Consider the following 23,244-nt stretch of genomic DNA (forward strand, 5'->3'; position numbering starts at 1 on the left):
TTAATTTCAATGCGAAAACAAAAACTTGAAGGGTGAGAAAAATTTGAATACGATATCTACTAAATCCTTTATATTTATAAATTTTCTTAGGAAAAGTATGTATTTTCTAATAGATCTGTTAGTTCATACATATCTTAATTAGTGTTAAATTAGATCTAATGATTAGTGATAAAGTTTTTAGATATCGATATAGGTGTCTTTACCATTTAACTTGAATCCTTTGTTAATGTAAAATCTTAAAATATTTTGCTTTGATTCTACGTATTGGTATATATTTTTAACATATCAATCTAATGCCACTCTTAAATTATCATGTACTTTTCAATATATGTTCTGACTCACTTGTTATGAAACAATGGATTTTCACCAATTTTGGTTATTTATTAACTAGAAGTTTTAGCTCTTGTGCAATTTTAAATGATATGCTTTTAAAATTGGTCTAGTTATAATAGTTGTATCTATAACATAAAACTTATAACAAAACTATACTTGATATTCAAAAATTATTGATTTGCTCTTGTGAACTTCATATTAGCCTAGAGAACTTTGAAAACCTTTCAATAAATTGTATGTCGAATAAAGTTTTACAAACATTTATTAGCCATTTCGATTAAGACTATTGTGAGCAAAAGTTTTTTTTATTATAAAATAAATAATATGTTTAAGATAAATTGTGAGTTAGGCTTCTTATATTTTAAAAATTATATAAGTTTATACTGAAAAAGAGTTAAAATTTTCAAATTTTAAATTTATTTGGCTTAAGAACATAAATATGTCAATTTGAACCTTATACCCACTAAATATTCCATGTTAGATAACGAAATAAAAGAAAATTAACTATTGGTTTCTTATATTGAATTGGATATTGTTACTTGTATTTATGTTTTTTGTTTCATTGTTAAACGTTGATAAAACCATTAAATTAAGGTTTTGTAGTATATTTATTTGTCGAAAATTTATTCTCATTAAATATAACGTTAAATTTATTTGTCTTTTTTAAAAAAGTTACTTTGTGATTTTGATTTCCTATATAAAGTTTAGATAACTTCAATTTTCAAATAACAAATACAAATCATTTTTCTTAGGATTTGTTTAGTAAAATAAGAATATTTCTTGTACATTTCAATCATAAGTAGATATGGCTAAATTTAACTCTCAGATTACTACGCTATTCATTGTTGTAGCTTTGGTGTGTGGATTTGTTCCAGCTTTCTCAGTCGAAGAAGCTGAAGCAAATTTATTGTGGAATACTTGTCTTGTTAAAATCACTCCTAAGTGTGCGTTAGATATAATTGTTGTTGTCTTCGAAAATGGAACAATGCCTGATCCTTGTTGCAACGATCTCGTCAAAGAAGGAAAAGTGTGTCACGATACGCTTATTAAATATATTGCAGATAAACCCATGTTAATTGCTCACGAAACAGAATACTTGAAGAAGAGTGTTGACTTGTCGAAACATTGTGTCTCAATCTCCAAAAGTGCTTGAAATGTATATTGCGTGTACTATTTTCACCCTATAAATTGATATTTTTCTGTTGTTATAGTTTTCTTCACACAAGCCTTTATATTTTAACATAACAACAATTTTAACCAAAGCGAATTTCTTTCTTAAAAAGTATAACTTCAATTTATGATTATCTATTTGAACTCGAAACAAAATTTCTTATAAGAGTCGAATAATTATTCAAAATTTAACTATTAAAAGGAGCTCTAACTAATATTGTTTAGTAAACTTTAATTTTTGTATTTTATTTCTAATTAGAGTAATATGTTTTTCGTAATTCAAAAAAGTTGACACAATATTTTCAAAGAATTTATAGAACTTAATCTGTATAATTCAGGAAAATTAGTATACATTCTTTATCTTTATTCTATCTTTCAATGACGTTAAATCAGTACCTCACATAAATAACCAAAATGTTTTCAAGTACAAATGTTTAATTTTTAATTTCAATGCGAAAACAAAAACTTGAAGGGTGAGAAAAATTTGAATACGATATCTACTAAATCCTTTATTTTTATAAATTTTCTTAGGAAAAGTATGTATTTTCTAATAGATCTGTTAGTTCATACATATCTTAATTAGTGTTAAATTAGATCTAATGATTAGTGATAAAGTTTTTAGATATCGATATAGGTGTCTTTACCATTTAACTTGAATCCTTTGTTAATGTAAAATTTTAAAATATTTTGCTTTGATTCTACTTATTGGTATATATTTTTAACATATCAATCTAATGCCACTCTTAAATTATCATGTACTTTTCAATATATGTTCTGACTCACTTGTTATGAAACGATGGATTTTCACCAATTTTGGTTATTTATTAACTAGAAGTTTTAGCTCTTGTGCAATTTTAAATGATATGCTTTTAAAATTGGTCTAGTTATAATAGTTGTATCTATAATATAAAACTTATAACAAAACTATACTTGATATTCAAAAATTATTGATTTGCTCTTGTGAACTTCATATTAGCTTAGATAAACTTTGAAAACCTTTCAATAAATTGTATGTCGAATAAAGTTTTACAAACATTTATTAGCCATTTCGATTAAGACTATTGTGAGCAAAAGTTTTTTTTATTATAAAATAAATAATATGTTTAAGATAAATTGTGAGTTAGGCTTCTTATATTTTAAAGAGTATATAAATTTATTCTGAAAAATAGTTAGAATTTTCAAATTTCAAATTTTTTTTGGCTTAAGAACATAAATATGTCAATTTGAACCTTATACCCACTAAATATTCCATGTTAGATATCAAAATAAAAGAAAATTAACTATCGGTTTCTTATATTGAATTGGATATTGTTACTTGTATTTATGTTTTTTGTTTCATTTTTAAACGTTGATAAAACCATTAAATTAAAGTTTTGTAGTATATTTATTTGTCGAAAATTTATTCCCATTAAATATAACGTTAAATTTATTTGTCTTTTTTAAAAAATTTACTTTGTGATTTTGATTTCCTATATAAAATTTAGATAACTTCAATTTTCAAATAAAAAATACAAATCATTTTTCTTAGGATTTGTCTAGTAAAATAAAAATATTTCTTGTACATTTCAATCATAAGTAGATATGGCTAGATTTAACTCTCAGATTACTACGCTATTCATTGTTGTAGCTTTGGTGTGTGCATTTGTTCCAACTTTCTCAGTCAAAGAAGCTGAAGCAAATTTATTATGGAATACTTGTCTTGTTAAATTCACTCCTAAGTGTGCGTTAGATATAATTGCTGCTGTCTTCGAAAATGGAACAATGCCTGATCCTTGTTGCAACGATCTTGTCAAAGAAGGAAAAGTGTGTCACGATTCGCTTATTAAATATATTGCAGATAAACCCATGTTAATTGCTCACGAAACAGAATACTTAAAGAAGAGTGATGACTTGTGGAAACATTGTGTCTCAATCTCCAAAAGTGCTTGAAATGTATATTGCGTGTACTATTTTCACCCAATAAATTGATTGTTTTCTGTTGTTATAGTTTTCTTCACACAAGCCTTTATATTTTAACTTAACAACAATTTTAACCAAAGCGAATTTCTTTCTTAAAAAGTATAACTTTAATTTATGATTATCTATTTGAACTCGAAACAAAATTTCTTATAAAGAGTCGAATAATAATTCAAAATTTAACTATTAAGAGGAGCTCTAACTAATATTGTTTAGTGAAATTTAATTTTTGTATTTTCTTTCTAATTAGAGTAATAAGTTATTCATAATTCAAAAAAGTTGACATAATTTTGTTTCAAAGAATTTATAGAACTTAATCTATATAATTCAGGAAAATTAGTATACATTATTTATCTTTATTCTATCTTTCAATGACATTAAATCAGTACCTCATATAAATAACCAAAATGTTTTCAAGTACAAATGTTTAATTTTTAATTTCAATGCGAAAACAAAAACTTGAAGGGTGAGAAAAATTTGAATACGATATCTACTAAATCCTTTATTTTTATAAATTATCTTAGTAAAAGTATGTATTTTCTAATAGATCTGTTAGTTCATACATATCTTAATTAGTGTTAAATTAGATCTAATGATTAGTGATAAAGTTTTTAGATATCGATATAGGTGTCTTTACCATTTAACTTGAATCCTTTGTTAATGTAAAATTTTAAAATATTTTGCTTTGATTCTACTTATTGGTATATAATTTTAACATATCAATCCAATGCCACTCTTAAATTATCATGTACTTTTCGATATATGTTATGACTCACTTGTTATGAAACGATGGATTTTCACCAATTTTGGTTATTTATTAACTAGAAGTTTTAGCTCTAGTGCAATTTTAAATAATATGCTTTTAAAATTGGTCTAGTTATAATAGTTGTATCTATAACATAAAACTTATAACAAAACTATACTTGATATTCAAAAATTATTGATTTTCTCTTGTGAACTTCATATTAGCCTAGAGAAACTTTGAAAACCTTTCAATAAATTGTATGTCGAATAAAGTTTTACAAACATTTATTAGCCATTTCGATTAAGACTATTGTGAGCAAAAGTTTTTTTTATTATAAAATAAATAATTTGTTTAAGATAAATTGTGAATTAGGCTTCTTATATTTTAAAAATTATATAAATTTATACTGAAAAATTGTTAGAATTTTCAAATTTTAAATTTATTTGGCTTAAGAACATAAATATGTCAATTTGAACCTTATACCCACTAAATATTCCATGTTAGATATCTAAATAAAAGAAAATTAACTATTGATTTCTTATATTGAATTGGATATTGTTACTTGTATTTATGTTTTTTGTTTCATTTTTAAACGTTGATAAAATCATTAAACTAAAGTTTTGTAGTATATTTATTTGTCGAAAATTTATTCCCATTAAATATAACGTTAAATTTATTTGTCTTTATTAAAAAAGTTACTTTGTGATTTTGATTTCCTATATAAAATTTAGATAACTTCAATTTTCAAATAAAAAATACAAATCATTTTTCTTAGGATTTGTTTAGTAAAATAAAAATATTTCTTGTACATTTCAATCATAAGTAGATATGGCTAAATTTAACTCTCAGATTACTACGCTATTCATTGTTGTAGCTTTGGTGTGTGCATTTGTTCCAACTTTCTCAGTCAAAGAAGCTGAAGCAAATTTATTATGGAATACTTGTCTTGTTAAATTCACTCCTAAGTGTGCGTTAGATATAATTGCTGCTGTCTTCGAAAATGGAACAATGTCTGATCCTTGTTGCAACGATCTTGTCAAAGAAGGAAAAGTGTGTCACGATACGCTTATTAAATATATTGCAGATAAACCCATGTTAATTGCTCACGAAACAGAATACTTGAAGAAGAGTGATGACTTGTGGAAACATTGTGTCTCAATCTCCAAAAGTGCTTGAAATGTATATTGCGTGTACTATTTTCACCCAATAAATTGATTGTTTTCTGTTGTTATAGTTTTCTTCACACAAGCCTTTATATTTTAACTTAACAACAATTTTAACCAAAGCGAATTTCTTTCTTAAAAAGTATAACTTTAATTTATGATTATCTATTTGAACTCGAAACAAAATTTCTTATAAAGAGTCGAATAATAATTCAAAATTTAACTATTAAGAGGAGCTCTAACTAATATTGTTTAGTGAAATTTAATTTTTGTATTTTCTTTCTAATTAGAGTAATAAGTTATTCATAATTCAAAAAAGTTGACATATTTTTGTTTCAAAGAATTTATAGAACTTAATCTATATTATTCAGGAAAATTAGTATACATTCTTTATCTTTATTCTATCTTTCAATGACGTTAAATCAGTACCTCACATAAATAACCAAAATGTTTTCAAGTACAAATGTTTAATTTTTAATTTCAATGCCAAAACGAAAACTTGAAGGGTGAGAAAAATTTGAATACGATATCTACTAAATCCTTTATTTTTATAAATTTTCTTAGGAAAAGTATGTATTTTCTAATAGATCTGTTAGTTCATACATATCTTAATTAGTGTTAAATTAGATCTAATGATTAGTGATAAAGTTTTTAGATATCGATATAGGTGTCTTTACCATTTAACTTGAATCCTTTGTTAATGTAAAATTTTAAAATATTTTGCTTTTATTCTACTTATTGGTATATATTTTTAACATATCAATCTAATGCCACTCTTAAATTATCATGTACTTTTCAATATATGTTATGACTCACTTGTTATGAAACGATGGATTTTTCACCAATTTTGGTTATTTATTAACTAGAAGTTTTAGCTCTTGTGCAATTTTAAATGATATGCTTTTAAAATTGGTCTAGTTATAATAGTTGTATCTATAACATAAAACTTATAACAAAACTATACTTGATATTCAAAAATTATTCATTTGCTCTTGTGAACTTCATATTAGCCTTGAGAAACTTTAAAAACCTTTCAATAAATTGTATGTCGAATAAAGTTTTACAAACATTTATTATTCATTTCGATTAAGACTATTGAGAGCAAAAGTTGTTTTATTATAAAATAAATAATATGTTTAAGATAAATTGTGAGTTAGGCTTCTTATATTTTAAAAATTATATAAATTTATACTAAAAAATAGTTAAAATTTTCAAATTTTAAATTTATTTGGCTTAAGAACATAAATATGTCAATTTGAACTTTATACCCACTAAATATTCCATGTTAGATAACGAAATAAAAGAAAATTAACTATTGGTTTCTTATATTGAATTGGATATTGTTACTTGTATTTATGTTTTTTGTTTCATTTTTAAACGTTGATAAAACCATTAAATTAAAGTTTGGTAGTATATTTATTTGTCGAAATTTTATTCTCATTAAATATAACGTTAAATTTATTTGTCTTTTTTAAAAAAGTTACTTTGTGATTTTGATTTCCTATATAAAGTTTAGATAACTTCAATTTTCAAATAACAAATACAAATCATTTTTCTTAGGATTTGTTTAGTAAAATAAGAATATTTCTTGTACATTTCAATCATAAGTAGATATGGCTAAATTTAACTCTCAGATTACTACGCTATTCATTGTTGTAGCTTTGGTGTGTGCATTTGTTCCAGCTTTCTCAGTCGAAGAAGCTGAAGCAAATTTATTGTGGAATACTTGTCTTGTTAAAATCACTCCTAAGTGTGCGTTAGATATAATTGTTGTTGTCTTCGAAAATGGAACAATGCCTGATCCTTGTTGCAACGATCTCGTCAAAGAAGGAAAAGTGTGTCACGATACGCTTATTAAATATATTGCAGATAAACCCATGTTAATTGCTCACGAAACAGAATACTTGAAGAAGAGTGATGACTTGTGGAAACATTGTGTCTCAATCTCCAAAAGTGCTTGAAATGTATATTGCGTGTACTATTTTCACCCAATAAATTGATTGTTTTCTGTTGTTATAGTTTTCTTCACACAAGCCTTTATATTTTAACTTAACAACAATTTTAACCAAAGCGAATTTCTTTCTTAAAAAGTATAACTTCAATTTATGATTATCTATTTGAACTCGAAACAAAATTTCTTATAAGAGTCAAATAATTATTCATAATTTAACTATTAAAAGGAGCTCTAACTAATATTGTTTAGTGAACTTTAATTTTTGTATTTTATTTCTAATTAAAGTAATATGTTTTTCGTAATAAAAAAAAGTTGACATAATATTTTCAAAGAATTGATGTGAAGTTTGTTTAGAATTTAAAATAAAATTAATTATTTTAGAAAAAAAAATTAATGCTAATGGCATTGGGTTGTAAATAAGTCCAACTCTATGATTTATTTGCTAAAATGGCTCCAAAAATGTATATGTAGATGCGAAAACAAAAACTTAAAGGGTGAGAAAAATTTGAATATGATATCTACTAAATCCTTTATTTTTATAAATTTTCTTACGAAAAGTATGTATTTTTCTAATCAATATGTTAGTTCACACATATCTTAATTAGTGTTAAAATATATCTAATGATTAGTGATAAAATATTTAGATATCGATATAGGTGTCTTTACCATTTAACTTGAATCCTTTGTTAATGTAAAATTTTAAAATATTTTGCTTTTATTCTACTTATTGGTATATATTTTTAACATATCAATCCAATGCCACTCTTAAATTATCATGTACTTTTCGATATATGTTATGACTCACTTGTTATGAAAAGATTGATTTTCACCAATTTTGGTTATTTATTAACTAGGAGTTTTAGCTCTTGTGCAATTTTAAATGATATGCTTTTAAAATTGGTCTAGTTATAATAGTTGTATCTATAACATAAATCTTATAACAAAACTATACTTGATATTCAAAAATTATTGATTTGCTCTTGTGAATTTTATATTAGCCTAGAGAAACTTTGAAAACCTTTCTATAAATTGTATGTCGAAAAAAGTTTTACAAACATTTATTAGCCATTTCGATAAAGACTATTGTGAGCAAAAGTTTTTTTTATTAGAAAATAAATAATATGTTTAATATAAAATGTGAGTTAGGCTTCTTATATTTTAAAAATTATATAAATTTATACTGAAAATAGGTAGAATTTTCAAATTTTAAATTTATTTGGCTTAAGTACATAAATATGTCAATTTGAAACTTATACCCACTAAATATTCCATGTTAGATATCGAAATAAAAGAAAATTAACTATTGGTTTCTTATATGAATAATTCACTCTAATGCCCTTTTCTCAATGCCCTTTTGCAACTCTACCCTTTTTTTCCCATTTTCATTTCTACCCTTTCTAATACTTTTCTCCCCAAATTACCCTTAATGAGCTACCCACAGACCTAATTCATTTCTTCACTCTCTCTCTTCTTCCTCCATCGCAAATTGTGAATGCCGTTGAATCCCATGCCGTCGGAAATAGTGAGTTTACTCGCCGTGAAAACTCATCTTCGCCGTCGTAAGTAGAGCTGTGTGTCGCCGTCGAATCTCTTGCGTTTCCCAGGTTTGATTTTATAATGTTAGCTTAAATTTTCGTTTTCGAATTGGTTTATTCGATTTTTGTTATTGATTATGTGAATTCGTTATTTGAATCCTGATTCAATCGACAGTTTGACATTTGCTTCAGCTTCGAATTTGAATTTTGTTTGAGATTTGATGATTGAATTTGTTTCTAAATTTTTTGTAAATTCGTTATACTGTTCTAAAATCCTTTTGAATTCGTTATACTGTTTCGTGATAGATTTGCTTATGTGAATTCGTTATACTATTTCGTAATAGATTTTGGTTCTGATTTAGTGTTTACCTCTTTTGCATATGCTTTTGTGATAGATCTATGCCACTTACGCTTTAAAACGATTTGTAAACCATGTTAACCACTTTTTAAAGCTTTTAAAATCCCTTGTAAATTATTCTATGCTACTTACTTACGCTTTAAAACGATTTGTAAACCATGTTAACCACTTTTCAAAGCTTTTAAAATCCCTTGTAAGTTATTCTATGCTACTTACTTACGCTTTAAAACGATTTGTAAACCATGTTAATCACTTTTCAAAGATTTTAAAATCCCTTGTAAATTATTCTATGCTACTTACTTACTCTTTAAAACGATTTGTAAACCATGTTAACCACTTTTCAAAGCTTTTAAAATCCCTTGTAAATTATTCTATGCTACTTACTTACTCTTTAAAACGATTTGTAAACCATGTTAACCACTTTTCAAAGCTTTTAAAATCCCTTGTAAATTATTCTATGCTACTTACTTACTCTTTAAAACGATTTGTAAACCTTGCTTCTCTCTGTAGTGACAGTGTTTTTGTGGGTGTTGATTTTGTTATTATTTATCCTATCAGGTTATAATGCTAGAATTGTATTCTGTTTGTGGCTTGTGGAAGTTGACAAACAATATGACTTGGGAATTTGAATTAGACATTGAATTGGGAGCTTCTTTAGTGCTCATTGATGAGCACATTACCTATCACGCGTTGGTTGATATTCTTGTAGAGGATTTTCAAATAGATAGTTCAACCAATTCTTTGAAGCTTAGTTACAAATTAGTCTCCACGTCTACAACCATACAATCTCATCCTCATTATATTAGGAACGATAGACAGCTTGCAACTTTTATGCACAAATTCTCACATAGTGGAGGATTGCTTCAGTTATGTTTGACTGTAGAGCAAATTTCTGTGACAGTTGAGCAGGTTTTTCAATAACCTTCTTGTGTTATAATTTTAAAAATCCTTGTAAAATCATATTAACGTTTTTAAACCTCTTTTAAAAATCCTTGTAAAATCATTATTAACGTTTTTAAACCCCTTTTAAAAATCCTTGTAAAATTATTATTAAGTCAGTGATTGTGTTTATTACAGGCTGAGACGACTTCAAATCCTTTTGCTTCTCATTCTGCATCTACTACTCAGGTAATAATCCTTTTAAAAAATCTTGTAAAATCATTATTAACGTTTTTAAACCCCTTTTAAAAATCCTTGTAAAATCATTATTTAAGATAGATTGATGTTTGAGGTAAGCTTTTTATTTTGGCAGCCGAGGTTAACCTCTAGGATTATTGAGGCGTGTGTATCTGAAACATCTAGTATTCTTGATCAACAGTATTCTAGTTCTGCGTTTTCAACTGGTCTAAGTGATGCTGATTCTTTGTTTATTGGAAAAATTTTCAAAGACAAAGATGAAATGGTATTCACGTTGCAGATGTTTCCAGTGAAGCACAGCTTTGAGTTTCATACAGTGAAATCAGATCTCACGAGGTATGTTCTTCATTGTATTGATGAAAACTGTAGTTGGAGACTACGTGCAACTAGGGCTGGTGGATCCGAGAGTTATGTTATTCGGAAGTATGTTAGTCATCACAGTTGTGACTCTTCATTAAGGAATGTTAGTCATCGTCAAGCATCTGCAAGGACATTAGGAAGATTGATAAGTAACCATTTTGAAGGAGGAAAGCTTCCCCTCATACCTAAACAGCTGATAGAAATATTTAGAAAAGATCATGGAGTTGGAATCAATTATTCGAAGGCTTGGAGAGTTCAAGAACATGCAGCAGAACTTGCGAGGGGTTTACGTGATGATAGTTTTGAGGTTTTACCGAGGTGGTTCCACAGGGTACAAGTGACGAATCCAGGTTCTATCACTTTTTTCAAAAAAGATTCTGCTAATAAGTTTAAGTATGCGTTTCTGGCTTTTGGTGCATCAATTAGAGGTTATAAGTTGATGAGAAAAGTCATATCTATTGATGGTGCCCATCTGACATCAAAGTTTAAAGGGACTTTGCTTGGTGCCTCAGCTCAGGATGGGAATTTTAATTTGTATCCTATTGCTTTTGCAATAGTTGACTCTGAAAATGACGCGTCATGGGACTGGTTTTTGAAGTGTTTGCTGAATATAACCCCTGATGAGAATGATTTAGTTTTTGTGTCTGACCGAGCTGCTTCTATTGCAAGCGGACTTTCAGGGAATTATCCACTTGCTCATCATGGACTTTGCACTTTTCATTTGCAAAAAAACTTGGAAACCCATTTCAGAGGTTCTTCACTTATTCCAGTTTACTATGTGGCTTCTAGAGTTTACACGAAGACATAATTTGATTCTTTGTTCTGGGAAATCACTAATAGTGATAAAAAGTTAGCACAATATCTTTGGGAGGTAGATGTTAGGAAATGGTCTCGAGCTTATTCTCCTTCAAATCGGTACAACATCATGACATCTAATCTAGCTGAATCTGTTAATGCCTTGTTGAAACAGAACCGCGAGTATCCGATTGTTTGCCTATTTGAGTCAATCAGATCTATTATGACAAGATGGTTTAATGAGCAACGTGAAGAGAGTAGTCAACATCTGTCTGCTGTTACTATAAATGTAGGGAAGAAAATGAAAGCGTCATATGATACTTCAACACGATGGCTTGAGGTTTGTCAAGTTAATCAAGAAGAGTTTGAGGTAAAAGGAGATACCAAAACGCATTTGGCTAATCTGGACAAAAGGACTTGCACATGCTGTATGTTTGATATTGATAAATTTCCTTGCGCACATGGAATTGCTTCTGCTAAACATATCAATCTGAACGAAAACATGTTTGTTGATGAGTTTCATTCTACTTACAGGTTTTATCTCTATTCTTCACAACTTTACAGGCGTTTTTAAATGTTTTAATATCTCTTTTTATGGTTTTATCTGTGTTTATGTGGTTTTAATCTCAGTTTACATCGCTGTAATTTACAGGTGGCGTCAAGCATATTCAGAGAGCATTCACCCAAATGGTGATATGAAATATTGGGAGATTCCAGAAACTATTAGTGAAGTTATTTGTCTCCCACCTTCTACTCGTGTACCTAGTGGCAGACGGAATAAAAAGAGGATACCTTCTGTTTGGGAGCATGGAAGGTCTCAGCCAAAACCAAAATTACACAAATGCAGTAGGTGTGGTCAGTCGGGTCACAACAAATCAACTTGTGTTGCTGCAATTTAGATATATCTTTATCTCCAGAGAATTGAATATTGTTGGGTTTTTTAATATTTTCTTCATTGTGTTGTATTATTACTCTCGTTTGTTAAAATTACTATCAAACTTTTACAAGTAATTTTGAAGGTTATTCCAATATTTTACCTTTTAAAATCTCTTGTAAAATCCTGTTTAAAACGTCTGTTTAAATCCTTTTAAAATACCTTGTAAGTCTTTCGTTATGCCACTTACATATACTTTAAACGATTGTAAATCAAGTTAAACATTTTTACAAGCTTTTAACTTGAATCTTTTAAAATATCTTGTAAGTCGTTTACTAAAATTACTATCAAACTTTACAAGTAATTTTAATAGTAATTCCAATAATTTATCTTTTTAAAATATTTTGTAAAAGCCTGTTTAAAACGTCTTTGAAAATCCTTTTAAAACACCTTGTAAATATTTCGTTATGCCACTTACATATACTTTTAACAATTGTAAATCAAGTTAAACACTTTTACAAGCTTTTAAAATCCCTTATAAATCATTTTCTGACATTAACTTATTCTTCTTAAACGATTGTTAATCAAGTAAACCCCTTTTAAAAGCTTTTAAAATCGCTTGTAAATCATGCTTTACCACTTTATTATCCTTAAAAACCGATAGCAAACCATGTAAACTCTTGTTAAGTTGTTTGCAAGGCTTTACAAATCCTTTAAAATGTCTTATAAATCTTTCGTTATGCATATAAGCTGTTTATGCCTATAAAATCACTTGTAAATCATGACAATTCTTATAAAACCATAAACAGTTGACAAGAGTAAAGCATTTTGATTAGATTTGACAGTCATAATTAAAATACAAGTACAATCATAGATTCCAAATAACAAAAGTAAAATAAACATGTTTGAAATAAGTCAGTCTAAAGAACTAAATCCATTTTTGCCTTAGTAGCTCTGTCCTTCTCTACCTGCAAATAAAATTCAAACTGTAAGTTATGTTTTGCATAACAATAATATTCAAGTTTTTAAAAATATATCGTTATACAAAAGAAGAGTTTAACACTAACCATTATTATCTTGCAGATTTGTTCAGCTAGGTATTTCACTTTTGGATGAGCTCGAGACAGTTTGTCAGGATGAACGAGTAACGTTGCTTTCTTTAATGCTAATTTGTATTTCTTCTCGTCCCACATTTCCCAAATTTCGACTTTTTGCCATTTACTGTCGGGCCAAAGAATCTGAAATGTAAAAATTCCAAAATGATTAGAATTAAAATCTTTTGCAGCAAAACAATGATGTAAATTAACTTACTTCTTCAAGTGACGATAGTAGATCTCTTATTAATTTGTTTTTCGCCCATTTTTTAACTTTTAGGTCAATTTCTTCCATTACTTCCTGACTCAACATGACCGGCGTCAAAGGAGTTTGAACTGATACAAAAACAAAAAAAAAAAATTTAGAAGTTGTTTATCAAGGCAAATCATCTGTGAATGTAAAAAGAACTTACGACTGCTCTGTCCCTGGGTGATTTCTTCTTCTTGCGTAGAGAGTGGTGTTTGATTAACATCTTCATCATCTTTCTTGGTCTCTCTTGGAACCTGTAAACAAAAACATCAACACAAATTTTTATTTTTTGACAATTTTATCATGTCTTTTAAAACAATTAAGGAATGCAGACCTCTGTTGTTTCTTCTTTTTGAGGTTGTGATTCTTTCTCTGTGGGTGCAGTCCCATTATCTTCATCATCTGACAAAATTACATATGCTTCTTGATCTTCAGTCTCATCATGTTCATCATGTTCTTCTACGTTTTCTTCTTTTGGAACCTGTATACCAAAACATCAAAACAAATTTTTATTTTTTGACAATTTTATCATGTCTTTTTAAACAATTAAGGAATGCATACCTCTGTTGTTTCTTCTTTTTGAGGTTGTGATTCTTTCTCTGTGGGTGCAGTCCCATTATCTTCATTATCTGACAAAATTACATATGCTTCTTGATCTGCAGCATCATTATATTCATTATGTTCTTCTACTTTTTCTTCTTTTCCTTCTTCTCTTTCCATTTCTTCATCGCCTTGTTTGGGATTCTCTTGTTTTTCTGTTTCTTCAACATTGCAAGTAGAATTTTCATATACCAGTTTTACCTTCTCACCAAAGGACATTGATTTCCTTTTTCTGCTTTGATGCACAACTGTTTCAATTGCAGGTTTCAAGACATGATCAATTCTTCCTTGATGTCCTTGTTCCACTTGAATCCATCCCTGACACCAATCCTTCTTGCTCATTCTATATCCTTTGATCACAAGATCAAAAACATCCAACAGATCCTTGTCTTCAGGATTCTTCTGTGAAACCAAGTGGTCGTATTCATGAGTATGAACACCAACTATTGGTGTCACTTCAACCTGCAAAGATAAACAAAATTCCAAACTGTGTAAAAATAATGCACAATTCTTAATTAACCTTTTAAAATCCGTTGTAAATAGTTTAAATTGCTTTTAACCCTTTGTAAATCCTTAAAACTTGATTGTAAAAACTATTGTAAAACATACTCTTTATTTATAAACAGTGTTTAAAACATAAAAAAAGCCACAACTAAGAAAATGTACCTTGTCACCATCTGCTATCATTGTTATAGCTTTTGCACTTGGAGACGATGTTGATCTCCATTGGAGAATTAATGGAATATTTCCACTAAATGATTCATCTCTAGTGCCAAACTTTTCTCCCAACTTCTGAACCGATGATAATGCCCATATCTGAATTGATTGAACAAATCCAAATAGACCATATTGTTTCCTGAACAAATAGTCATTACCGATTCTCTTCACTTCAGTTACCAAATATGAGTACACAATCTGCGCCCATGGATACTTACAAAACTTTTCGAAATCAGTAGCTCTCTTCAGATTCTCAATTGGCAGCATGGTAGTGGGATTTCGAGCTAGCAATATGCCCTCCACTAGTAACAAACCCGCCAATCTCAGTCTCTCCTCTGGCTGCATTTTTTTGGAACGCATTTCCAAAACATATGTAAGATCTAAAAAAGTCATTTCCTTGTCAATCCACACATTTTTTTTCTGCTTTCCCTTCAAAGTCTGATTATCTTTTATCCACCACTTTTCTTTCTTCTTTCTCTTCACATTTGGACTGCTTCCTGATGCATCATCCATTGGAAGTCCTGTTGTTATGATAAACTCTCTCAGGGAGAATCGCATAGGTTGATCAGCAAATACAAACCACAATTCGTCATTGTTGGTTAGTATTCTTCTCTGGAGTAAATGATGAACGATATGGCTTGAAAATGCTAAGTCCATTTAAGCGAATTCCACTATAGGACCCAAGAATGTGTCCATTAATGTGTTGAACTCTATCGGCTCTAAAGCTTTCCTGACAGTCGAGACAATTTTGAAGGATGAATGCTTTGATACCCTTGTAATATTATCTACTTCGCTGCCTGGTTGGAACAGTCTTTTAGGAAAGAACAGTTTCTTTGTACTCATATTTCTCAAAACCTGATTAAATACATTAACACAGTCATTAAATTAACACAGTTTTGAAATGGTTTTAAAAACCATTTTTGTAAATCTATTATGCATTTGTAGTTTTCGAAACATAAACATAGTCATTACAAGTCGTTTAAAGAACTTTAAAAACCCTTGTAAAACCATTTTTCAAAGTCATTACAAGTCGTTTTAAGACTTTAAAAACCCTTGTAAAACACAGTCATTACTCCATAATCCTTTTTAAAGACCGTTTTGAAACCATTCCAAAAACAAAATTTTAATCCTTTTCAAAGAACACAGCCGCTGAAAATAGAAACAAAAAAAAACCCTTTTCCAAACCAATTCCAATCAACTGGTAACCCATAAATTAAGTGAGGATCTATAAATTAAAACACAAACCCAAACATCAATCTATTTACTGTTGAAGTTTCAAAACGAAAAAACTTTGAAATTGCTACAACAGAGAAGTTAATCGGCATTTGAAATCTTCTTTGAAGGTTTTTGAAACTCAAATATCAAACTTTAAACATAAATCTATCAAAATTATATAACAATTTCCAACACTCCTTCAAAATCCCAAATATCAATCTATTTTACTTGTTTCGTTTTCAACCGAAAAACCTAGAAATGCTAGAACAAAAAAGAGATTCGGCAAAAATTGAACAAACCCAAATGGTAAACTTCAGTTTCGTAAATTAGTTACCTTCAATTGCTTCCTTTTTGCTGTATAATCAGATTTTCTTCACATTGTTGAAAGGAAGAAGACGAAGACGACAGTTTGTATTCTTCTTTTTTTTTTTTGTTACTTTTTTGTTGTCTTTTCACGGTTCCCTTCCTTTTTTGTTTTTGGGTTATAGTGAATTTTTGGGCTTTAGTGTTTTTTGGGCTTTTAGTGTTTTTTTACTAAAACAGTTTGTTTTTCTAAATAACAGGCCTAGGCCCAATTAGTAACAGATACAGTGTTTAACATTACTGTAACTTTTTCAACGGTTGATATTCTCTTTTAAAAACGGTTCTAAATCATTTTAAAAACGGTTGTAAATCTTTTCAAAGTGACTGACCCTAATTCGGTGAAGATGTCAGAAGCCAATTCCTGTTTAATTTGTTTTTAGGTTATAGTGAATTTTTGGGTTTTAGTGTTTTTTGGGCTTTTAGTGTTTTTTTACTAAAACAGTTTGTTTTTCTAAGTAACCGGCCTAGGCCCAATTAGTAACAGATACAGTGTTTAACATTACTGTAACTTTTTCAACGGTTGATATTCTCTTTTAAAAACGGTTGTAAATCATTTTTAAAACGATTGTAAATCTTTTTATAATAGCAGCTACTGCAGCTTTTTCAACACTTTTAAAACGCTTTTAAAACAGCTTATAATTCATTTAAAAACCCTGTTTAAAAGCATGTTTAAAGTCCTTTTCCATTCAAATCAAAGCACCTGTTAACCCAAACAACCATTATACAGTAATTTTGTAAAATAGGAGTTAAACTAAATAAACTTCATAAATCTTGTTCCATATAGATGTTCATAAAATATTCAATTGACAAAGTTTATAAATCTATCTTGTACTCCACTACTTTTTGATTAGAAGTCTGCTACTTCTACAAAGTGACTGACCCTAATTCGGTGAAGATGTCAGCAGCCAATCCCTGTTTAATTTGTTTTTACGTTATAGTGAATTTTTGGCTTTAGTGTTTTTTGGGCTTTTAGTTTTTTTTTTTACTAAAACAGTTTGTTTTTCTAAATAACAGGCCTAGGCCCAATTAGTAACAGATACAGTGTTTAACATTACTGTAACTTTTTCAACGGTTGAAATTCTCTTTTAAAAACGGTTGTAAATCATTTTAAAAACGGTTGTAAATCTTTTTATAATAACAGTTACTGCAGCTTTTTCAACACTTTTAAAACGTTTTTAAAACAGCTTATAAATCGTTTGTAAATCTCTTTTAAAACGGTTGTAAATCATTTTAAAAACGATTATAAATTTTTTTCATAATAACCGCTACTGCAGCTTTTTCAACACTTTTAAAATCCTTATAAAGCAGCTTGTAAATCGTTTAAAAACCCTGTTTAAAAGCATGTTTAAAGTCCTTTTCCATTCAAATCAAAGCACCTGTTAACCCAAACAACCATTATACAGTAATTTTGTAAAACAGGAGTTGAACTAAATAAACTTCATAAATCTTGTTCCATACAGATGTTCATAAAATATTCAAATGACAAAGTTTTATGAAATAAGAAACAAAAGCTGATAAATCTATCGTATACTCCACTACTTTTTGATTAGAAGTCTGCTACTTCTACAAAGTGACTGACCCTAATTCGGTGTAGATGTCAGCAGCCAACTTATTCCTAACGTTTTGAATTATGTTCCCTTCAAGGTTTGAATGGCTGGTATACATTGAGTAGCATTCCATAAACTTCAGCATATAGATACCAGACTCTTCATTTCTAGGAGCCTACAACCAAAAACCAAAAGAATTACTTAAGAAAAGAAGTTATAGAAGTCAGGACTTACGGAATATTCATTTCTAAGACTATGATATATTTAAAGAAGTTACCTGAGGAAAAGTGGTAAGGACTTTGATGCTAAATGGAGAGACATCCATGTCTTCTTTTTTGAGGATGTTCCGAACAATGTATGGCATAGCTATAGAGTAGGCAGCAACATATTTTTTCTTGACTTCTTCTGTTAAATAAGAAGCTGCATATTCCCATATACAAACTGTCTTCTGTTCCAAGTGGATGAGCAAGGCAACCCAGCATTTTCCTTTGATACAAAAAGGAGCCAATATGCACTTGGTTTCTTCCTCTATTATCAGCTTACTGATTTCTTCAGACTGAAACTGAAATCCCTCTTTGTTATCCAAAAACTCCATGTATGACTCATCAACCACATTTAAGAAAGACGATCCAACAAATACAACTGATTTGTTTTTGAATAATTCTGGATTGCTTTCCTTCCTCGTTTTCATCAACTCCAAAGCTGCATCAACATGCTAAACACAACAAAAATAAAAATTATCATATTAGAAAACCCCTTTAAAAACGATTGTAAAAAGTGCAAACCCTTTTTAAAATACCTTGTAAATCATTCTACGCAACATACTTATGCTTTTTAACGATTGTAAATCAAGCTAAACACTTTTAAAAGCTTTTAAAATCCCTTGTAAATCATTCTATGTCACTAAGTTCTGCTTCTAAACGATTGTTAATCAATTAAACCCTTTTTAATAGCTTTTAAAAAATCCCTTGTAAATCAATCCTTACCACTTTCTAATCCGTTAAAAACGATTGCAAGTCATGTAAATCCTTTTTAAAATACCTTGTAAATCATTCTTTACCACTTTCTAATCTTTTAAAATTGTTTATAAACCATGTAACCCTTTTTAAAATCTCTTTGTAAATAACTTAATGATGCTTTAAAAACTATATGTAATTCATGGGTTACCAATTTTACAAGGATTTTTAGACATACCGTTGCTGTTATTGCTTTCCCTGGCGTCTCTAGGGTTGTAAACCACTTTGTATCTACAATATTTCCCGCGATTGATAGTGGCCTACAACAACAAAACAGTCAACAATGATGCTTCTTCCATTATTAAAAAAAACTCACTATCTTACTAACAAAACTCACTTTTTTTTCCTTGACTTCTTCCATTCAGCCAATTTCTCAAGTCTTGTGGCATCAACTTTCGCAAATGGATGCAAAATTGGATGCTTTTTCTTCTCAGCTGTGAAAGGTGCTTGGGTATGAATGGAAGGAAACGTACCCCGCTAACTCTTTCTTTGCGGAGCGGGCTGAAAATCATCATTGTCGTCATCATTATCAGCGTTATCACCATCATTGCCAATAATTTTCCTTTTCTTACTCTGTACCAATCAAAAAGAATAAAAAAAACAGATGTTTAAAATACCTTGTAAACAAAATTTTCAAAATCATAATAAATTAGATACTAACCTCTTTCCTTGTTGGAACATCAACATCAGCACTATCAACTTGTTTCTGCCTCTTTCTCGGCACCTAGAATAGTAAAAAACACCAATTAAAAGTACTTTTAAAATCCCTTGTAAATATCATAACAAGACAATTGACAAATTTTAAAAACAGTACTGTTGCAAATACTAACCTGTTTTCTTGTTTTAAGATTATCCTCAGCATGAACACTTGGTTTAACTCTCTTGTTCTGAAGTTGCATGAAAGATAAACTTTTAAAGATTTGAAAAAAATATTATAAACACTTGGTTAGATAATACAAATTTTTTAAAATGCTAACCTCATTTCTTCCTCTGCTAGATCTCTTCTTATCCTTTTGAACATCCAAACTTTCTTCAGACAAAATATTGAAATTTGGTGTAGAGGATCGTGGAGTAGGAGACTTATCCTTGAAAATATAACAGAATGTAAAATTATAAAAAGGATACTAATCATTTTTGTAAGACTTTTAGAGATATAAATTACTGTACTTTTGATGATTCTTCAGCTACTTCATCACCAACATCACATTGGGTGTTTTCATCATCACCCGGATAGCTCCCATACTGTGTGTTTGGCTCTCTGATTGAATCTTCAAATGATTCATTGTCATTCTGCAACAAAATAAAAACAATAAGTCAATCATTAATATAATTAGTAGACCTTTAAAATAGCTTGTAAAGATTTTCAATTACCTCTGCTTTTCTTTCTAGTCCTCCTTCTTCTTCAGCCTGCGAAAAAAAAGAGTACATTGTAAAGGTTTACTACGTATTTTACCTTTAAAATACATTGTAAAACCTTTCCTTTCAAATAGCTTTTAAAGAAACATTTACAATTACCTCTGGTTGTCTTTCTACTCCTCATCTTCTTGTTTTCTTTCTTCATCTTCCTCAGATCTCTGATTATTCTTTTCCTCCATTCTAATGTCCAAAATCCTCTCAATCAGCTCGACTCTCTTGTTAAGATCTTCAAGGATTGTCAAAATCCTGTCAAGCTTCTCGCTATTAGATATTTTGTTATTGATTTTGTTTTGACCTACTTCTTCAAGGGCAGCACAAACATCAACACATCTTGTATTCCATTCAGTTTTCTTCAATCTGTAGCCCATCTTAACAAGTTCCAAAACCTGTTGGAATTCTGTGTCGTTTGTGTGGAAATCAGGAACTAAAGACTTGAAGTCTTCTGGGTTTCCAATAATTGTATTCACCTCAATCTGCGAAGATACAATAACATTACAAATCTTGAGAAAGCAGAACTTCAAATCTCAAAACCATTTAAAGAATTCTGTAAATAGACAAAAGCTTACCTCATAAACATCATTTACAAGGTTTACGATCTTGAAAAACTCTGGAGTAGTAGTGCTTTTCCACTTCAATATCAATGGATATTCAGATTGGAATTCCTTATCTTTAACTCCAAATGCTGCACCAAATGCTGGAACTGCGCTCAACACCCATATTGTTAGCGCGAGTCCAAATCCTCTCAAATCATATTTCTCTTTTGCCCAAGTTTTCTCGTCCATTCTCAGAATTGAATTTGATAGAACACTGAATGCTTCTTTACCCCACGGTTGGGCTGTGTACATCTCAAAATCAGAAGCATGCCGCAATCTTGGCAAAGGTATCTTCTCTTTTCCATATGGTGTCAAGAGAATTCCTTCAGTCAACACTACTGCAGCAAGACACAACTTTTCTTCATCTTCAACAGCAGGTTCACCTTCCTTAGGTTTTAAAAACAATCGATCTTCGAGATCACCAAGAGTATAAGATCCTTTACTAGCCCAAAAGTATGGTTCTTTTACAGGATCTTTCCCCTTTCGTCGAAGTTCCCTATGAACAGGTTCACATTGAATTCCTGTATGAACAAAAGACAGTGTAGAGACTATTATTACAGGTTTTATAGTAAATACTTTAAAAACGATTGTAAATCATGTTTAACACTTTTAAAAGCTTTTAAAATCCCTTATAAATCATTCAATGCCACTTACTTATGCTTTAAAAACGATTGTAAACCATGCAGACACTTTTAAAATCCCTTGTAAATCATTATATGACACTTACTTATGCTTTAAAAACGATTGTAAATCATGTTTAACCTTTCTAAAAGCTTTTAAAATCTCTTGTAAGTCATTCTATTCAACTTACTTATGCTTAAAAAACGATTGTAAATCATGTTTAACCCTTAGAAAAGGTTTTAAAATCCCTTGTAAATATTCTATGCCACTTACTTATGTTTTAAAATCGATTGTAAACTATGCAAACACTTCTAAAATCCCTTGTAAATCGTTTTAAGACACTTACTTATGCTTTTAAAATCCCTTGTAAACGTGTTTAACACTTCTTTAAGCTTTTAAAATCCCTTGTAAATTATTCTATGCTAGTTACTTATGCCTAAAAACGGTTGTAAACCATGCATACCCTTTTTAAAATCCCTTGTAAATCATTATCTGCCACTAACTTATGCTTCTTAAACGATTGTTAATGAAGTAAACCCCTTTTAAAAGCTTTTAAAATCCCTTGTAAATTATCTATGACACTTACTTATGTTTTAAAAACGATTGTAAACTACGCAAACAGTTATGCAAATGCCTTGTAAATCATTCTACGACAGTTAATTAAGCTTTAAAAACGATTGTAAAACTTTATTACCTGTTGTGAGATAGAACTCTCTCAAGGAGAAACGGATAGGTTGAGAATCAACTCTAAACCAAAGAGTTGATCCTTTTGTTTTCACTCTCTGCTGCATGAGATAGTGAAAGATTTTTCCAGAAAATCTGATTCCCTTCTTAGCCTTCATTTTTGGTCCCAATTCAACTAGAAGACCAAGAAACGAACTTCTAATCTTCTGAAATAAACACTCGCCTAAAGCTTCCTCTACTTTACTAACTAAATTCCAATCCGAGTATTGTTGAACGGTTCCCAGTGCAATAGATTCTTCACCTTCTATGTATATCTGTTCAGGCAATGTAAGGATTTCACTCTCTGAATCCATCTGCAAAACATGTTATGAAACATCGTCAGATCTACTATAAAATCGACTATAAAATCGACTATAAAATCGATTATAAAAACGGTTACCGTCGGATCTATCGATATCTCTGGGGATTGTTTGCGTCGTAGAGAAATGATCTGAATCCTTCAGCGAATCCTTCGGAGAGGAAATTCGTCGGCGATTTTGGGGTTTCTCAGAGAGAAAATTCGTCGGCAATTTTGAGTGAAATCGGAGAGGAAATTCGTTGGCGATTTTGAGTGAAATCGGAGAGGAAATTCGTCGGCGATTTTGAGTCAAAACGGAGAGGAAATTCGCCGGCGATTTTGAGTGAAATCGGAGAGGAAAATCGGAGAGGAAAACGAAGAAGTTTGTGAAACGAATGTGAAACCTAATCA

At 29.6% G+C, this 23,244-nt stretch overlaps 4 protein-coding genes and 3 pseudogenes across 7 annotated transcripts; 5 read left to right on the top strand and 2 right to left on the bottom strand.

Moving 5' to 3' along the window:
• Positions 1 to 1,090: 1,090 nt before the first annotated feature.
• On the top strand, positions 1,091 to 1,583 carry AT5G34881 (inhibitor/lipid-transfer protein/seed storage 2S albumin superfamily protein (DUF784)). The gene has a single exon (NM_148015.2). The coding sequence runs from the start codon at positions 1,139 to 1,141 to the stop codon at positions 1,484 to 1,486; it is 348 nt and encodes a 115-aa protein (NP_680320.1). The 5' UTR covers positions 1,091 to 1,138; the 3' UTR covers positions 1,487 to 1,583.
• Positions 1,584 to 3,048: 1,465 nt separating this feature from the next.
• On the top strand, positions 3,049 to 3,432 carry AT5G34883 (inhibitor/lipid-transfer protein/seed storage 2S albumin superfamily protein (DUF784); the record flags this gene model as incomplete). Its single annotated transcript, NM_148016.2, has 1 exon — positions 3,049 to 3,432. Exon 1 carries the CDS (start codon positions 3,085 to 3,087, stop codon positions 3,430 to 3,432), a length of 348 nt encoding a protein of 115 aa, NP_680321.1. The 5' UTR covers positions 3,049 to 3,084.
• Positions 3,433 to 4,961: 1,529 nt separating this feature from the next.
• AT5G34885 (inhibitor/lipid-transfer protein/seed storage 2S albumin superfamily protein (DUF784)) lies at positions 4,962 to 5,672 on the top strand. Its single transcript, NM_122878.2, has one exon. It carries the CDS (start codon positions 5,033 to 5,035, stop codon positions 5,378 to 5,380), a length of 348 nt encoding a protein of 115 aa, NP_568524.1. The 5' UTR covers positions 4,962 to 5,032; the 3' UTR covers positions 5,381 to 5,672.
• Positions 5,673 to 6,928: 1,256 nt separating this feature from the next.
• Positions 6,929 to 7,328, top strand: AT5G34887 (inhibitor/lipid-transfer protein/seed storage 2S albumin superfamily protein (DUF784); the record flags this gene model as incomplete). The annotated part of the gene is made up of 1 exon (NM_148017.2): positions 6,929 to 7,328. Exon 1 carries the CDS (start codon positions 6,981 to 6,983, stop codon positions 7,326 to 7,328), a length of 348 nt encoding a protein of 115 aa, NP_680322.1. The 5' UTR covers positions 6,929 to 6,980.
• Positions 7,329 to 9,826: 2,498 nt separating this feature from the next.
• AT5G34890 lies at positions 9,827 to 12,405 on the top strand (annotated as a pseudogene; the record flags this gene model as incomplete). The annotated part of the gene is made up of 1 exon: positions 9,827 to 12,405.
• An 895-nt stretch (positions 12,406 to 13,300) lies between these two features.
• Positions 13,301 to 15,386, bottom strand: AT5G34895 (annotated as a pseudogene; the record flags this gene model as incomplete). The annotated part of the gene is made up of 7 exons: positions 13,301 to 13,348; positions 13,448 to 13,618; positions 13,692 to 13,810; positions 13,888 to 13,978; positions 14,059 to 14,205; positions 14,286 to 14,786; positions 14,991 to 15,386.
• Positions 15,387 to 18,182: 2,796 nt separating this feature from the next.
• AT5G34900 lies at positions 18,183 to 22,849 on the bottom strand (annotated as a pseudogene; the record flags this gene model as incomplete). The annotated part of the gene is made up of 13 exons: positions 18,183 to 18,341; positions 18,444 to 18,881; positions 19,361 to 19,442; positions 19,535 to 19,616; positions 19,665 to 19,755; positions 19,844 to 19,906; positions 20,013 to 20,069; positions 20,160 to 20,267; positions 20,350 to 20,472; positions 20,554 to 20,589; positions 20,898 to 21,071; positions 21,165 to 21,712; positions 22,507 to 22,849.
• Between the last annotated feature and the right edge of the window lie 395 nt (positions 22,850 to 23,244).

This window comes from Arabidopsis thaliana, chromosome 5, assembly GCF_000001735.4.
Source record: "Arabidopsis thaliana chromosome 5, partial sequence".
Taxonomy (NCBI): domain Eukaryota; kingdom Viridiplantae; phylum Streptophyta; class Magnoliopsida; order Brassicales; family Brassicaceae; genus Arabidopsis; species Arabidopsis thaliana.

What these genes read in the sequence shown, in the direction of transcription:
- AT5G34881 (NM_148015.2), top strand. Translation starts at nt 1,139, where the DNA reads ATGGCTAAATTTAACTCTCAGATTACTACGCTATTCATTGTTGTAGCT.
- AT5G34885 (NM_122878.2), top strand. Translation starts at nt 5,033, where the DNA reads ATGGCTAAATTTAACTCTCAGATTACTACGCTATTCATTGTTGTAGCT.